Raw genomic sequence first — 18,677 nt, forward strand, 5'->3', positions numbered from 1 at the left:
TTACCTTTTTTTTTTAAGTTTATTTATTTTGAGAGCGAGAAAGCAAGCACCAGTGGAGGAGGGGCAAAGAGAGAGACGGAGAGGGAGAACCCCAAGCAGGTTCCATGCTGTCAGCAAGGAGCTTGATGCAGGGCTCAATCTTACAAATCGTGAGATCATGACCTGAGCTGAAATCAAGAGTTGGATGATTAACCGACTGAGCAACCCAGGCGCCCCTCTTTTCCTTTATCCTCTTTTAATGAAAGTGTGAATTAGGTACGAAATGGCTTAGAAAACATGAGGGTAAGGGGCTAGGGTCCTGGTTAAGGTAAGGTTAAGACCAAATAATTGGCCATGGGCCTTCATGATGATCTTTGATGAGCAGCTGGCAGTGATTGGCCTTGTATTTTTTTTCTCCTCTACAGTGGCAAGCTAGCAAGAGGCTTGAGCATTTTGCAGGGTATAAATAAAAATGCATTCATTGAGCTGAAACTCTTACTCATATCTTCTCTTTTTGAAGGTGCACTTACAGAGTGCTATGATGAACTGGGAAACAGATACCAGCTTCCAGTCTATTGCTTGGCACCACCCATCAACATGATCGAGGAAAAGAGCGACATAGAGACTCTGGATATTCCTGAGCCACCACCTAATTCTGGATACGAATGTCAGCTCCGTTTGCGCCTTTCCACAGGCAAAGACCTCAAACTTGTGGTCCGCAGCACAGACACGGTATACCACATGAAGAGGAGGCTACATGCAGCAGAAGGAGTGGAACCGAGTAGTCAGCGATGGTTCTTTTCTGGCAGACCTCTCACCGACAAAATGAAGTTGGAAGAGCTGAAGATCCCAAAGGACTATGTTGTACAGGTTATAATGAGCCAGCCTTTGCAAAACCCAACACCAGTGGAGAACTGATTGGTCCTATTGGCTGGTCCCCAGATCCCTCCCGCCCCTTTTTATTGTTGTTGTCATTTCCTACTCTATGGCGTGAAATTTATTTTCACTGCTCTGAATTCCGTATGAATGGATTTAGTTCTGAGGAATTACCAGTGAAAAATTCCATCTGTGATGGAGACCAACAAAAATAATTAATAAAACACAAAGAGCCAGCCTTTGAGACTCATGTAATTACCGTTTCTAATTTGTAAGGCAGTTAAAAAATAGATAACCATTTATTTTAAAATAGCCAACAACAATGTAATGACTGTATTTAAACAATTTGGACTGTAAATAGAATGTTATGTCCATGAAGAACAGCACCAAGCACCTTGTGAATACAGAATCAAAAAAAAAAAAAAAAAGATTCAAGAAATCATCAATAACAGTTATAAAACTTGAGCTTTTTAAAATGGAAACTGAAAAGAGCAGTATTCAAGGTTCACTTCTATTCTGGTCTTGATTCTTTGCTCAGTACTATTTAGCCATAAAGGAGTAGAGACTGGCAAATTGTGTTTTAGTATTGCTTTCCCCATCCCCATATCTTGAGCTCCTTATTTACATTCACACTAAATTTTGGTGCCTTCCAACACATTGGTGGCAGGCACCCTTCTGGAACACTAGGCAATAATTTAGTGCGGTCAGATCTCTGATTTTCAGCTGATACTCACTTGAAAAGTCACTTGTCCATTTGCTGCATAGATATTTTGAAATGTCTCTATGATGAAGCTGTTTTTATATCCAGGCTTAGAAGGTCACTACAATGTAATACCTTCAATTCATCTACCTACTGTGCTTGGGACTTTTCAGCATGTTCCCCCAAATGCACTGGGCCAGGGAATGCAAGGAATCAAGGGCAAGTGTTCCCACTATAAGATAATAAGGTAAATTCTCTCTTCTCCCCCACTCTGCAGGAAGGGTGTAAGTAAAACCCATTGTATCTGTGCCTGGGAGAATTGTGCCTATTTTCAGTCTAAGAGAAAATTTCAACTCCTAATTTACTAGTATGTTTACGGACATCGCTTAAACATCAGCAGTGAGACCAAATGATGAAATATTGCTTTATATGTTAGTGCTTTCCAGTTCACTGTTACCTCTACTTGTGGTGGATGACAATTTTCCTCTCTCATCTTTCCTCTCTCATCTTTCCTAGCACAGAGTCCAGTTAAGAACCATCTGCAGATTAGATGAGAAGACAAAAAAATCTGATGAGAGCGCCTGATTCTCTCATACTATGACTGGAATAAAGCTGCCAAGGGTTATATTTAATTTGGAGCCTTTTCGAAGTTCCACAAATGAGAAGGGGGCTATCCCATAATTACTGTAGCCCCGAGCCTCGGTGAGATGGCAAGGTAGAGGCAGGAAGGTGCTTATACTGCTCTCCTTGGAAAATGATCAGACCTCCACACCTATTTGGATGAGAAGCACTATTATTATTAATTTTAATGGCAAAATGAAACTGCTAATTAAATGTAAAGTTTAAAATGGCATTAAATTTCCTATAGCCTGATTAGATATAATATCTGTAATTGTAACTTCTGTTTCTGAGAGCTTTACTTCCCTTTCTTCATGCAATCATCTTAAAGATTGTGGCTACATTTAATATAGGATTGCTAATAATTGAATCTAAATTCAAGAGACGATAGCAGCGTTCATTCCGAAGGAGTATTTTGATATTTGAAGGTAGAGGTTTGAGGGTATTTGACTGTAACGCCCTGTCATCGAAGAGTTTTGTTGTCATTTGTGTGCCACATTGACTAATAGCAACATCTCTCAAAGTCAGACAACTGGAAAAGTGTTCAAACCTATTTTTCTTAAGTTACATTGGGTGATATCATCAATAATCTATGGTTGGTAAGAAGTTTTCTTGTTTGTTTAGAATTTGAGCTCTCAAGAATTTATTTTGTTTTAAAGGAAAATATACTTTGCATAACAATTTTCTGGGCATGTTTAACTAACCTGGATGAGAAAACCATGGTGCTGTTTAATGTAAATAGATTGATATAAGATTGGACCAATACTTGATGTGTACAATTTTAGTATGTAGGGTTTTTGTGCTTTTTAAAAAAAAAAAAAAAGTTCAATTTTTCTCTTTGTCTTGGCTTTTATTCTGGGTTTTTGTTATTCTCTACAGAAGGGTAATCTGCCTCATTCTAATGAAACCTCTAAGAAAGTTTTTCTTCTTTTGAAAAACCTTACCTCAATAAATAACAAGTTCATTATCACCAGACTTTGGCTCTGCTATGCCAAACCATACATGGTCATTTATAGATATGCTTTATCTTTCACGTTGAAATCTTGGTCTAAAGTAGGCTGTTGTGTTTTTTTCTTTTTTCTTTTTTTCCTCTCTTTTAGAGCTAGGGTGTGAGTAGGGGAGAAGGGCAAAGAGAGAGAATCTTAAGCAGCCTCCATGCTCAGTGTAGAGTAGCAGAGCCTGACACGTGGCTCGTTTCCATGACCCTGGGATTGTGACCTGAGCTGAAATCAAGAGTCAGATACTCAACTGAGCCACCCAGGTGCCCCAGCTGCTGCTGCTGTTTTTTTGTTTTGTTTTTTTGTTTGGTTTGGTTTTTTTGAGTCATAATTCAGAACTCATAATTCCGTTTTCTAAGAACAGTGAACTTTCTTACCCGTTTGCATCAAAGTGGCAGGTTTTGATAATTATTTATTTTATTTTTTAATTTTTTAATGTTTATTTATTTTTGAGAGAGACAGAGCACAACCATGGGAGGAGCAGAGAGAGAGAGGGAGACGCAGAATCTGAAGCAGGCTCCAGGCTCTGAGCTGTCAGCACAGAACCCGACACGGGGCTCAAACCCATGAACCATAAGATCATGACCTGAGCTAAAGTCCTACGCTTAACCAACCAGGCCACCCAGGTGCCCCTAATACCAGGCACCCCAATTAATCTTTTATTCAAAATAGGTGATAAATACACATGGAGGGGAAATCCAAACATACCAAAGTAATCTATCCGTTCCCTAGATATACCAACTCTTACCACTCTTCTGGGTATCTTTAAAGATGCTCTATCACAGCAGTTCCTCAACTTGAGCATGCATCAGAATTACCTAGAAGGCAGGGTGCCTGGGTGGCTCGGTCGGTTGGGCTTCCGACTTCGGCTCAGGTCATGATCTTACGGTCCGTGAGTTTGAGCCCCGCCTCAGGCTCTGTGCTGACAGCTCGGAGCCTGGAGCCTGTTTCAGATTCTGTGTCTCCCTCTCTCTCTGCCCCTCCCCTGCTCATGCTCTGTCTCTCTCTGTCTCAAAAATAAATAAAAACATTAAAAAAAAAAATTTAGAATTACCTAGAAGGCATATTAAAACACACATTGCTGGACTTTTCTCTTGCGAGTTCCACATTAGGTCTGAGTGGGGCCACAGTAATTTGGTTTTCTGAACATTCCCAGGTGCTATTGTTGCTGGTTGAGATTCACACCGTGAGAACCACTGTTCTGGTGTACCTTGAATACATTCACCCACCCCACCCTGTTTTTTCTGTAAATATGCATAAATACATATACTATTCTGCACCTGGATTACGTTTTAAAATGATGAATCTTGGATCTGCATCATCCCTCTTATTTTCTGTCTGGGGTACCAGTTATTTCAGACTAAATTTGGTCAGTTTGGCTATTTGCAATCTTGCTGCTGTAAACCATGCTGCCGTGAAATGTCCTTCTCTATAGTTATGTCTTGGTGTCTATGTATGTCTATAGAATGCACTCCTGAAGAGAGAATTGCTAGATCGAAGAGTCTTTACATTTAGAGAGTAGAGGCACAATTGCCCTCCAAGTAGATCTTACCAGTTTAACACTAGAGCAATATGACTGCTTTTGTTTTCCTATATACCCTAACCAACATTTTGATCTTTGACAATCTAAGTGAAAATCTGTGTCCTGTGGTCCTACTTTGTATATTTTCTTTGAAGTTTAGCATTTTACTCTAGGCCTTTTTTTTTCCCCCTGCAAATTGTCTGTTTGCTCATATTTCTGGTGCATTTTGGTCCTTATCCTCTTGATTTGTAAATATTAAGGAAATTAATCATGTTCTATCCTGTATTACCATTTGTTTTTGGTTTGGGTAATTTACCATGCACAAATTTGAAGTTTTCCTTGGTTGGATCTATCAGTCTTATGTTTTATGGCTTCTGGATTTTCTTCTTTACTTCAAAAGGTCTTGGGGCGCCTGGGTGGCTCAGTCGGTTAAGCGTCCGACTTCAGCTCAGGTCACGATCTCACACTCCGTGAGTTCGAGCCCCGCATCAGGCTCTGGGCTAATGGCCCAGAGCCTGGAGCCTGCTTCCGATTCTGTGTTTCCCTCTCTCTCTGCCCCTCCCCCGTTCATGCTGTGTCTCTCTCTGTCTCAAAAATAAATAAAAACGTTAAAAAAAAAAAAAAGGTCTTACCAACCTGGATTATAAAAGTTTTTGTCTCATATTTTTAATATGTTTTATGGTTTCATTATCTGGAATTATTTTGGTGCAAGGAATATAGTAGCTGCCCAGATTTATTTGTTTCTTTGTTTTTGTAGGTAGCTAGTTAATCCCACTTTTCCTGATACTACTTACTGAATAATTTTCATTGTTCTTTTTCCCATTGATGTGGGAAAAATCACTCTTATTTTATGGCTTTTTAAGTTTGTTAGAGTGTGTATGTGCATGAGCGGGGGGCGGGGTGGCAGAGAGAGAGGGAGGGAGAATCCTAAGCTGGCTCCACACAGTGCAGAACCTGACGCCAGGCTCAATCCCACGAACCATGAAATCATGACCAGAGCTGATATCAAAAGTCAGTTGCTTGGGGTGCCTGGGTAGCTCGGTCATTTAAGCATCTGACTTAAACTCAAGTCATGACCTTGTGGTTTGTGAGTTCAAGCCCCACATTGGGCTCCCCCTCTTGGTGAGGAGCCTACTTCAGATCCTCTGTCTCCTTCTCTCTCTGCCCCTCCCCTGCTCATCCTCTCTCTCTCAAAAATAAATAAACGTTAAAAAAAAAAAAAGTCAGTTGCTTAACTGGCCACCCAGGCACCTATTTATTTATTTATTTGCTTGCTTATTTGTTTGTTTATTAATTACAGAGAGAGAACAAGCTGGGCAGGGGCAGAGGGAGAGAGAGAATCTCAAGCAGTCTCCATACCCAATGCAAGAGCCCCACACGACTGAAATCATGACTTGAGCGGGAATCAAGAGTCCGACACTTAACTGACTGAGCCACTCAGGTGCCCCTTTTCACGGTTTTTAAGACTATACTTTTTTAATGGTCTAATTGAACTATATAATTAGCAAATATATCTGTGTCTGCCTCCAACTTTCAAATGTTATGATTTAACATTTTTATTTACAGAAAAGAAAGAAGAGTGTGGCTGATAACCTCCCTTGCAGTAACTGGCCTCCTGTGATTTCTGTTCTCTGGCTCTGTGAAGGGTGTTCATGTAGGTAACCCCATTTTGGCAGGGGTCGGCAGAGTTGATTTGGCCTTTTCTAGTCTCTGTCTTTGGCATGAGGCAAGTGATAATACAAGAGGGCTAAGGACTAGTGGAAGAGAAATGATTTCACTTTGCTTAGCTTCCTCTAAAATTCTTTCCTCTCGTGGCACCTGGATGGCTCAGTTGGTTAAGCGTCTGACTTAGGCTCAGGTGGTGATCTCACGGTTCGTGAGTTTGAGCCCCACATCGGACTTTCTCCTGTCAGCGTGGAGCCCACTTTGGATTCTCTGTTTCCCTTTCTCTCTGCCCTTTCCCCACTCACACCTTTTCTCAAAAATAAATAAAAATTAAAAATAAGATGATTTCCTCTTTATAGCTGATACAGTTTCTGGAGGAACCCGTCCTGTGGTGCTGGGTTCTAGGGCTGACACTGTAGTCCTCTCCCCAGCCCAGCCTGCCGTTCTCCTGCACTGCAAGTGTGGCCGCTCTGCCCATTGCTTAGGCTCCCTGAACAACACGTGTTTTGCTGACCAAGGAATTCTAATCTAACTATGACATAGAATATAGTGTGTTAACCACCACCCAAAAAATATGTAAATGTACTTGGTCTAACCGGACACAGTGGATTAACTCACTGTGGAAATAAACTTAATTGAAGCATCTACATACACATTTTTATTGTTACTATTTTTTTATTTACTTTTTTACATTTATTTATTTTGAGAGAGAGGGAGAGAAGGAGAATCCCAAGCAGGCTTCGAACTGTCAGCGCAGAGGCCTCCCCGCCCCCGATGCGGGCTCAAACTCACAAACTGTGAGATCATGACCTGAGCTGAAATCAGGAGTCAGACGCTTAACCGAAGTAGCCACCCAGGTGCCCCATACACAGACATTTTTAAAAACTTTAAGTCCCAGGGGCGCCTGGGTGGCGCAGTCGGCTAAGCGTCCGACTTCAGCCAGGTCACGATCTCGCGGTCCGTGAGTTCAAGCCTTGCGTCAGGCTCTGGGCTGATGGCTCGGAGCCTGGAGCCTGTTTCCGATTCTGTGTCTCCCTCTCTCTCTGCCCCTCCCCCGTTCATGCTCTGTCTCTCTCTGTCCCAAAAATAAATTAAAAAAAAAAAAAAAACTTTAAGTCCCAGTGTGCCTTGGTGCCTCTGTCAGTTAGTGACTGGCTTCATTTCAGCTTATGGTCTCATAGTTCAGGAGTTCAAGCCCCACATCGGGCTCTGTGCTGACAGCTGAAGCCTGCTTCAGATTCTGTGTCTCCCTCTCTCTCTGCCCTTCCCCCACTTGTGCTTGCTCTCTCTCAGAAATAATAAACATTAAAAAAAAAAAAAAGTTTAAAAACTTGAAGTCCTGTAATGTAATTGAGAAAAAAAGTTCCAAAGTAGACGTTGACAGATTGTTTTCTTTGTTGTACCCCTAGTCCCCAAAGTGTCACTTTACCCCTGCTATTGAATTTTAGTTTTTACACAGAGTTTCAGTTTGGGCCCATCAGAGCTGAATGCTCAGTTTCCTGATTCCATTCTTAAACTGCCCAATTTATGAAAATGCTCTTAGGATTTCTTAGGGGCGCCTGGGTGGCTCAGTTGGTTAAGTGTAGGACTCTTGATTTTGGCTCAGGTCATGATCTCACAGTCATGTTGGTCTCTGCACGGGGTGTGGAGCCTGCTTGAGATTCTCTCTCTCCCGCTCGGGCTCTCACTCTCTCTCTCTCAAAAGAAATAAATAAACATTTTTTTTTAAGGATTTAAAAAAATCTGATAGTTGGATCATGTACCTTTTATTGTCACCTAATGATATCCAGGGAGGAGGGAAAACTCATTCCTGAAACTTTAGTCATTTGATATTCATTTTAAATTAACTGAAATAAATGAATAAGTTATTTTAAATTTTAGTTTAAAATTTAGTTAAAATTCAAACCAATGAACTTATCTTCAACTTTCCCTTCTCCCTTCCTACCCCCATTCTGAAATCGTTAAAGGTATAGTATCTTCATTGTTTTAGAGACTGTGTCTGTAAAAATCACATATGCCATGGTTCCTTTTTATATATCTCAGGACTGTTGCCCTTGGAAAATAGGAAAGAGAAACCTTTCTAAGACCTCATTATAGTTTCTCCTCCCAGAACTCTGTGTAGATCTTAAGGCTGTCTGGTAGCAAAAGCTATCTAGGATTCCAGAAAAGAGGCAGAAACCTATCCCAAGATAAGCTTATTGGCAAGACCCTTTGAAATGATGATGGATTTCCAGCTGTCATTTTCCAGCTAAATACCAGTCTCTCAGTTCAATACTCTGTGTCTGTGCAGTAGTGTCTAAACTGTTTGCCATAGGGTATTCTCCTTGGGGAATACCTGCAAACTTTTCACCAAATCAGAGGAAGAGAGAAGCATTGTTCTGAGGTGCTTTGTATGTTAAATACAGAGTGTGTTCATGGTAAAGAACTTGATTTGTGTTCTTACAAGTTTGACTTACCAGCCACAATCTTAGATAAGCAGTATTCTTTTCTGTTGCACGTTGAAGGTGATTTCTGATGGTTATTAGGTAATGAAGTCTGGATGCCTTATGGTTGGTTACAATGTATAACTGATCCTTAAGAAATTCCTGGTTTATAGTAAATGAGCTGTATTTCTTTAATTGCCCAACTTGTTCCTCTAAAGTTTATGGTAGAAGGAGAGGTGGTAATTAGCATTGTGCAGAAGGGGATTCAGAGCCAGTGAAATCCTGGCTTGAAATTTAAACAGAATCTGCTAGAACTGAAGTCAGTTACTCCAATCATTTGCTCTGAGCACGGGCATCTAACTGACCTTGAATTTGAATCGTGCTCCTACCACTAGCACACTATGTGTTTTGGGGAAAGGTTGTTAATTTCTCTAGGCCTCAATTTCCTCACCTGTAAATTCTGGATAACACCTGATTCACAGGGTTATGAGTATAAATAACTTCATGCGTCTAAAGCACCTGCCTAACCCATAGCAACTACTTACTAAATGGTAATTATCACCATTAATATCACAGTGCAGTCAGGGACGCCTGGGGGCTCAGTCAGTTAAGCGTCCAACTCTTGATTTTGGCTCAGGTCATGGGCTCACAATTCTGTGAGTTTTAGCCCCACTTCAGGCTCTGTCCTGACAGCTGGGAGCCTGTTTGGGATTCTGTTTCCCTCTTTCTGTTCCCTCCCCTGCTTGTTCTCTCTCTCTCTCTCTCTCTCTCTCTCTCTCTCTGTGTGTGTCTCTCAAAAATAAGTAAATAAACATTAAATATATATATATATATCTATATATATATATATCTATATATATATATCAATCACAGTACATTCAGGTGGGCGGATTCACAAGTCCCATACTAAAATCATTTAAAAATTATTCAAGGCATTACTTATACAAAAAAAATAATTTATACAAGGACATGTAATAATTATTTTACCGTAGTAGATTTGTACAGTTGCTTAAGCACCTAACTTAGTAATTTAGGTCCTAGGAAGAACAAGCCCCCTATATCCTTAAAAGTCTTGGGGCCCCTGGGTGGCTCAGTCGGTTAAGCGTCCAACTCGTGATTTCAGCTCAGATCGTCTCAGCATTCGTGAGATTGAGCCCCATGTCGGTCTCTGCGCTGACAGTGCAGAGTCTGCTTGGGATTTTCTCTCTTCCTCCCTCTCTCTCTGCCCTTCCCCTGCTCACTTGCTCTCAAAATAAATAAACTTTCTTTTTTGTTTTTTTTTTTTAAAGAGGAAAAAATGTCTTTCCCTTACAGGTAGAGGCACTTCACCAATTTGAAGTGTCTTGCATCCAGGTGGTTTTAGCTTAAGGATTGAGAGAATTGAAAGGATTCTGAGAGTATTGGACAACTAGTGAACAAACATTGGAAAAGTATCATTGTCTTTCAGCTGCTTAGCTCCAGCCAGTGTTTGTAAGTATTTGGATATACAGGGACCTTAGGAGCAGTGTTGATCTGAAAAGCGGCAACAGAACGAAGACATGTGCACTTCACGTTACATTATTGTGGGGTCAAGAAGTTATTAAAGTATTAACTTCCTGATCGAAGAGCACATATTTGAACCTTTCATGTGTAGAAGTCAATGTAAAGATACCCACTTCGATCTTCTAAATTTATTTTTAGGCATGTTAACAGCTGTAATTACTTACATTCTACTTTCAGATCTATTTGTAAAAGAAGACTGTTTGGAGCTCACGTTAACCTGATGCTGCGTTTTCTTTTTGAGCAGAGCCTTTTTCTCTTTCTTTCTCTTTTTCTCGTTCTCTTTCTCCGCTTTCTGCCTCTCCTGGTATTTGTCCATGGTGAAGATAGTAAACAGCTTAAATTCCTTGTAATTAAGACGCTTTTGTTGGGGGAAAGAAAGAAAAATTATTTCAGGAAGGATTTGATACTTTGTTTCAGATGACTACAGGATTGTAATCATTTCTCATTTAAAAACTTGGAAACTTGAAGAGGCTCAATAATTAGGACATAATTATAGTCTGATTGTCGTCTAGGAGCCAGGAACAGAGAGTGTATTGTAGACTCCAAAGGAGCCATGGGTCACTTTCTTACTTCTGCGTCCAGTCCAGACACTTCGGGCTGGCATCCAAGATTCTACATAGTATCATCCATCTTTTTCAACCTTAGCTCCCACTCTCTTCCCTGCCATAGACTCCCTCTTTAAATAGGCAGGATTCAGGGTCTTTACCATACTTGTTTCCTCTTAGGATTTTACTCCTTCGTTACCACCAGAGACTTTTTTCCTTTCTACTTAGTTAACTCTATACACTCTTTCCCCAGTGTCACCTCCTGCCATATTAATTTGGTCACTTCTCTGAACTTCTAAACAAAATTTTCGTCTCTAACCTTCTGTAATTTTGCATCTATATGCTATAACACGTATTCGGTCCTCTCTCTTCACGGGCCTATAAATCTCTTCGGTTTTTTTTTTTTCCTGCTCCCAGTGCCATGAAACGCTCAAACAGGATTTCCCCATCTCCCTCCCCACTGTGTCTATCATAGGCAGTAGGACATTGTCTCTGCCTTTGGACAGAGAGGCTTCCAGGGAATCACACTTAGGGAATCTGCGCTTACACGGTCACCTGTGACGTCAAAGTCGTGGTAGAGCTCTTTGAGTTCCTGTTTTTTAATATTGAAGAGAAAGTTGTACATGTGGAAGTTTTCTGCACCAATTCTCAGCTCCCCCTCCAGGTCAAGCAGCTCAAAAACAGGCCGGGAGTGGCGGAAGATAAACTGCTCTTCCAAGTGATTCTATAGAGAGAAGAAATACGTAATAAGATGAACAGTGTTGTTGGTGCTACTTTCAAAACTTGGGCTGCATCAAGAGTAGTATATTCACTTATCCATTTCCCAGAGAACTAAAAGCAAAAGGCCAAGGGGTGCCTGGGCGACTCTGTCAGTTAAGCGTCTGACTCTTAATCTCAGCTCAGGTCTTGATCTCAGGGTCATGAGTTCAAGCCCGCATTGGGCTCAGTGCTGGGTGTGAACCTACTTAAAACACACACAAAAAAACAAAAGGCAAAATCCTAGGAGCTCAGGGTTGAAAGCTTTCTATGGTCAATGTGGCAAGTCCTGCTTCAGCATCTGCATTCAAGGGGAACTTAAGCCACCTGCTGTGATCAATTCTGCTAGGCAGAACCCTTGTCACTAGAATGCATTTCGAGTGAAAATCTGCCCGTGAGACATCACAATATGTTAAGATGATGAACACAAAAGTTTCCTTCCCAAGGGGGAAGTAGATAAATACACACCGAGAAAGTATATATAAGGTAAGGTGGGAACCCAAAGAAGAACGTGTCTCATTTCCATCTTTCATCCCCTTCAGAAAATTCTCTGAGAGAAGGGATCATTGAGAGAGTGAGGCACTTGGGATTACTGGTGACTCTCTATGAAGGGCAAGGATGGACATGCCAAGGAGGGAAGTGATAGAGTGAGACCTATCTTCCAGAAGAGGGTGCAGGAGGGCTAAAGATGGGCGGGGCAGCCGGCAAGGGAGGCTGGCTAACTTGGGAATTTCTCGGTTATAAATGGACAGTTTAGGAACCAAAGCTAGTTCTCGCCACATTTTGTTCTTCCTGTTTCGAGTGGAAGGAAGGCAAAGTCTGATGCAGTCTTAGTTCACTGCAAGTTCACCTTCAGCAAGATGGCGGCAGCAGCCACGCTCTGCATCCTCTGCCCCAGATCCTGACTTGTTACTCACCTGTTGTGCCAGCAGTATGCAGACCAACATGTAGAACTGGTCAAAACCAATCTCGCCCATAGCATTCCAGTCCAGCATGTTAAACACAATCATGATCTGCCTCCGTTTCCAGTTAGTCACATGATGAAGGAAGTGGTAAAACAGCACATCTGTTAAGGTGGGGAGATGCAGAGATGGATTGTTCCGAAACTGTTCCAAATGCTAAACAAGCGGGAGCCACAGAAATGGTAGCAGCTGTTGGAAGCTTGCCCACCTGGGAATAGTCATGGTAACACTGTTTCTGGCTTTGTCACTGTTCCTTCCACAACGCCTCCAGTCGTGATTGCCCTTGAGCTGTGTGACAAAGCACTGTGCCCAGATTTGTGGGGAAGGAGATCGTAGATTGGGCTTGATTCTCCACCCCGGCTCCTGCGCTCGACTGAGCAGACAGATGTGTGTCCATAACCAGTAAAGGGCATGGAGTGTTCTTCCTACATGGAAGAGGTTAATTCTCACTGGGAGCCCAGGACACTTTCTTGGAGAAACTGACATTTTGCAAGGGTCTTTCACTTGAGGTCATCAAAATGAGAAATTTAAAAATCATGTTTAGAAAAGTACCGGGGAGCATGGATAGCCCAGTCAGTTAAGTGTCCGACTTTTGATTTCAGCTCAGGTCATGATCTCAGGGTCGTGGGATTGAGCCCTGCATGGGGCTCCGCACTGAGTGTGGAGCCTGCTTAAGATTCATTCTCTCTCTCTCTCTCTCTCTCTCTCTCTCCCCCTCTGCCCCTCCCCCGCTCATGCATACACTCTCAAAAAAAAAAAAGTATCAGTATTCCTCATGCTTCTGTAAAGCAAATGGATTTGGCTATGGGGGAAAGAGCAATCACTGAGCACGTTAGGTTCTAGGTGCTTTAAATGCCACATTTCCCTACAGGGAAAGTGGTATGATAGTCGTTTAAAATAAGCCTCAGATAGTAACTAGTCTATTTCAGTACTTGTGTAACTGTAATGAGCATACCGTTCACTTGAGAATCTTGTAAAAATACAGATTCTGATTCAAGAAATCTGGTGTTGGACTGAGTCTACATTTCTTTCTTTTTTTTTAAGTTTATTTTGAGAGAGAGAGAGAGAGCGTGTACACACGAGTGGGGGAGGGGGAGAGGGAGAGAGAGAATCCAAGCAGGCTCCGAGCTGTCGGTGCAGAGCCTGATGTGAGGCTCGATCTCATAACTGTGAGATCATGACCTGGGCTGAGATCAGGGCCAGACATTTAACCAACTGAACCACCCAGGCGCCCCGAGTCTACATTTCTCGCAAGCTCCCAGGTGATATGGCTGCTGCTGGTCCGCGGACCCTACTTGGAGTGACAGAGCTGGGATTCAGAGTCTGTCTGACTCTGCCTTGCTCTTTCCATAGTGATGCCATATCTGTTGCAGATTAATTAATACATATGTATTCAATCATATACAGAGAAAAAATACTGTAATTTAAAAAAAACAAGGAAGGTTTTTGCCAGAAATTCTACTCACTAATCATCTGTCTCAGGGAGTACAAGATGGAAGAAACCAACATGGTGACACATTTATATAACAGCATGTGGCTTACAGATTGTGTATGCAAATCACCCATGGTAACCAGGAATTTTGAAGTGTAACTTTGTGAATATGTGATATCCCTTTACCCGCTGATTCCAGAAACTATCTCTTGCATAAAATGTGGCTCTAATAAATACATAAAACATGTATGTCGTTTGGAGTCCCAGCTGAAGAGCATAGTGAACCAGTCATCACAATGTCATGATTTTTTAAACAATTTTTTAATAGTTTATTTATTTTGAGAGAGTGCACAGGACAGGGAGAGAGAGAGAATTCCCGGCAGGCTCTGCACCATCAGCATGGAGCCCAATGTGAGGCTCAAACTCACAAATCGCAAGATCATGACCTGAACCAAAACCAAGAGTTGGACGCTTAACTGACTGAGCCACCCAGGTGTCCCCACAGTGTCATGATTTGAGAAGAATCTGATGGTCTCTTGATGTTCCTTCCCCACACCCCACCAGGTACGAACAAGTGGGAATAGCACATTATGTATATACACAGTGTTTTTTGTGTAGTTGCTCCTGGAGAAATGTTTTAGTGTGGGATATAGTAGCTACTTAACAAATACTGTTTTTAAAGCAGTTGGCTCGGGGCGCCTGGGTGGCTTGGTCGGTTAAGCATCCAACTTCAGCTCAGGTCATGTGATCTCATAGTTCAGGAGTTCAAGCCCCGCGCTGGGCTCTGTGCTGACAGCTGGGAGTCTGGAGTCTGCTTTGGATTCTGTGTCTCCTTTCTCTCTCTCTCTCTCTCTCTCTCTCTCTCTCTCTCTGACCCTCCCTCACGTGTGCTCTCTCAAAAATAAAAAACATTAAAAAAAAAAAAAAAGCATCTGGCTCTGGCCCACTCAAGTGTCCAAAGCCTTATGTCACTGCCTCCCTGGAAGGCAAAACTTAAGGCTGTTGCCTTCACTCTGTCAGGTCACTATCCAATCCCTTGGTGACCAGAAGACAGGAGTGTGACTTTATCTCTCAGGCACTGCATCATCAGGGAGTGATTTAGTTACTAGGGAGATCAGACTTCTCAGCAAATATTCCAGTGAGATTATGAGCGTAGGCTTTGTGATCAGAAAGCCCTGGGTTTCAGTCCCAGCTTTTCTGTTTACAGCAAGGTGCCCTACACTTGCCTTATCTAGGTCGGGGTTAGTGTGGAGATTTGGTGGCATACTATGTGTACATCTGTATGTAAAGAGAAAAACTGAGACATGAAATTATGAGAAAATGAAGGTGTCTTTTAAGCATTTTTTAAAGATTGTGTAAACTCCTAACAAACCTTTACGGAAGAAACACCTTATTCACAAATGGCATTTATTTCCTTCAGGTCACGAGGAATGGTTAGGATACTTTGCTTATACCTGGTCCTTAAGAACAAAACAAAATAAAATAAGCTTAAAGTATTTTAACTGGTCTATTAGTTCATGCATTCAAAGGCAGGGTTGAGATTGTCAATACTTGGTCACAAGTACCAGGAATTAGAAGGGATCCTGCAGATTACTGACTCAAACCTTCCATTTGACAGATGAGAGATCTTGTTAGGGGGTCTTAAGGGTTAATGCCTGAATGGGACTCAGCCCCCAGGAATAATTATAATAATAACAAACACTAAGTTCTTACCATGTGCCAGGCACTGTGCTAAACGTTTTCCATACATTATCTCATTATCTTTTTTTTTTTTTTACTAGGAGCCTCATGTATGGATGAGGAAAATGATACTCAAAGAAGGTGATGATACCTTCTCCAAACCACCAAGGAGTACCAGAATTTCACCCCAGAGCCCGCAACCTTCTCCCCCTCCCGCAACCGCCCCCAGTGCCAAGTCTCAATTGGCAATTTCTCCCTGCTTCACTGAGAGGTAAAATGCATCTCTGTTAATCAGGCCGTTCCCAGCTCCGCAAGTGCCCCTGCACGTTAGTTAAAAACCAGGTGACATCTCAGAGCAGACGTGGCTGAAAGCACTGACCGTTCAAAGTGTTGTTGTGGTGCACGTCGAGAAGGTGAAAATACTCCACCAAGACCTTCACGTTCCTCACGGATAACAGGCAGTATAGCTTGTCCAGATAGAGGTACCACAGAAACGAGCCCTGCTTCAGTTTCATCGTGGCGCTCCGGAGGCCAAAGGCGCGGACGACCTGGAACAGAGGAGGGTTCTGGAACTAGAATGCTGGCTCGAGAGAGGCTCTGGGAGTAGGCAGAGACATCACAGGAAGCAGTCAATAAAAAAATTAAAATTGCTTCCTCCCAGTCTTCTGGCCTGGCTGGTAGTATCTGTGGTCTTAAATCTCTCGCTACCTTGGTTTTCCTCTGCCGCCACATCACCAGTTGTAACTGAAAATCACAGACTGTTTAGAAATGAATGCGAGAACACTCTCTGCTTACACTCTGTCTCTCTCTCAAAATAAAGACCCCCCCACACACACATTATTTATTTATTTATTTAAAAAAATTTTTTTAATGTTTTTATTTATTTTTGAGACAGAAACAGAACATGAGCAGGGGAGGGGCAGAGAGAGAGGGAGACACAGAATCCGCAGTAGGCTCCAGGCTCCAAGCTGTCAGCACAGAGCCCGACACCGAGGGGCTCAAACTCACGAACTGCGAGATCATGACCTGAGCCGAAGTCAGACACTCAACCGACTGAGCCACCCAGGCGCCCCCTCCCCTAATTTTTATTTTTATTTTTTAATGTTTTTATTTATTTTTGAGACAGAAAAATTTTTTTTAAAAGAGTCACGTGCTCCACTGACTGAGCCAGCCAGGTGCCCCAAGCCCTGTTTTTTTCTTTCACAAAATTTATAATGGAATTTGCAAATACTGTATATCACAAAGTAAAGAGATTGGTATAAAAACCTACATGCAATCAGCATCCAGCCTCAACAATCACCAACTCAGGGCCCATCTTGTTTCATCTCTATTCCCCCATCCACCACCACCACCAACTGGATTATTTTGAAGCAAATCCCAGACATAACTTCTCATCTGTGAAGATTTGAATATATATTTCAAAAAGAGAGTGACTCTTTTATTTTTAACATAACCACCTATCACTTCTATACCTAAAACCAAACAGCATTTCTTAGTGTCATCAAATATTCACTTGGCATTCAAGTTTTCCTAATTTTCTTTAATTTTTTAAATTTTTCTGTATTTAAAAAATTTTTTAAACAAATCTTAATTCATTTGAGAGAGAGAGAGAGAGAGAGAGAGAGAGAGAGAGAGAGAGAATCCCAAGCAGGCTCCATGCTGAGCAGGGAGCCCGACCCAGGGCTTGATCCCACAACCCTGGGATCAGGACTTGAGCTGAAATCAAGAGTTAGACACTCAACCAACTGAATCACCCAGGCGCCCCTTTTTAGATTTTTAATAGATGATTTATTTAAGTCAGGAAGCCAAACAGATCTAAGTATTACTTTAGTATGTTTCTTAATATCTTTAGGCTCCTCTTTTCTTTCTTTTTCTTGAAATTTATTTGTTGAAGAATCCAGACTGTTGTGTAGAAGAAAACATTCTGGTTTTTGCAGATTTTCTCTCCAATGTGTTAACACATTCCTCTGTCTCCTGTATTTTCTATAAACTCATGGTTAGGTCTAGCATGAAAGCTGGTTTTAGGGAAAGACCAATAAACACAGATAAACTTTTGGCAAGTGTGATAAAAAGCTTTCTAAAACTGAGAACGAGGAAGGGAACAATTATTGATGTGGAAGAGTTCAAAATACATATAAGAATACTATACACAGCTCTAAAAAGCTAAATTAGGGGCGCCTGGCTGGCTCAGTGGGTGGGGCTTATGACTCTGGATCTTGGGGTTGTAGGTTTGAAGCCCTATGTTGGGTGTAGAGATTACTTAAAATCTTCAAAAGCTAAAATATCTACATCCAATAAATATACACCGGGAGCCACAAATATGAGTCACGTACATAGTGTGAAATTTTCTAGTAGCCACATTTTTTTAAAAAGTAAAAAGAAGTGAAATTAATTTTGATAACATTTAACCCAGTGTGTCTGAAATGTTATTTCAATTTGTAATCAATATACTTTTTAATTAGCTATTTTACAATTCTTTTTTCGAACTCTATTGAGATTCAATTGACATATGACACTGAGTGAAAAAAATTTTTTAATGTTTATTTATTTTAGAGACAGCACGAGTTGGGGAGGGGCAGGAGAGGGAGACAGAGGATCTGAAGCAGGCTTTGCACTGACGGCCGCAAGCCCTATGCGGGGCTCAAACTCACGACTGTGAGATCATGACCTGGGTGGAAGTGCGATGCTCAACCGACTGAGCCACCCAAGTGCCCCAACATTATGTGAGTTTAAACTGTACAACATGCGGGGCACCTGGCTGGCTCAGTTAGTAAAACATATGACTTTTTTTTTAATGTTTATTAATTTTTGAGAAAGAGAGAGAGACAGAGACAGAGCATGAGCAGGAGAAGGGCAGAGAAGGAGACATGGAATCCAAAGCAGGCTCCAGGCTCTGAGCTGTCAGCACAGAGCCCAATGCAGGGCTCAAACCCAGGAGCCATGTGATCATGACCTGAGCTGAAGTTAGATGCTCAACCG

General features: G+C 41.8%; 2 protein-coding genes across 2 annotated transcripts in view; one reads left to right on the top strand and one right to left on the bottom strand.

The window, feature by feature from the left end:
• UBTD2 (ubiquitin domain containing 2) overlaps positions 1-3,006 on the top strand; it is a 63,103-nt gene extending 60,097 nt beyond the window's left edge. The window contains exon 3 of the mRNA XM_049648691.1: positions 500-3,006. Coding sequence (XP_049504648.1) covers positions 500-897 — 398 coding nt within the window. The 3' untranslated portion in view covers positions 898-3,006. The remainder of the gene's footprint in view (positions 1-499) is intronic.
• A 7,430-nt stretch (positions 3,007-10,436) lies between these two features.
• Positions 10,437-16,245, bottom strand: EFCAB9 (EF-hand calcium binding domain 9). The gene is made up of 4 exons (XM_049648693.1): positions 16,078-16,245; positions 12,542-12,690; positions 11,416-11,592; positions 10,437-10,681 (listed from the first exon to the last, which is right to left on the bottom strand). Exons 1-4 carry the CDS (start codon positions 16,211-16,213, stop codon positions 10,484-10,486), a joined length of 660 nt encoding a protein of 219 aa, XP_049504650.1. The 5' UTR covers positions 16,214-16,245; the 3' UTR covers positions 10,437-10,483.
• Positions 16,246-18,677: the final 2,432 nt, after the last annotated feature.

Source organism: Panthera uncia, assembly GCF_023721935.1.
Source record: "Panthera uncia isolate 11264 chromosome A1 unlocalized genomic scaffold, Puncia_PCG_1.0 HiC_scaffold_17, whole genome shotgun sequence".
NCBI classification, from domain to species: Eukaryota; Metazoa; Chordata; class Mammalia; order Carnivora; family Felidae; genus Panthera; species Panthera uncia.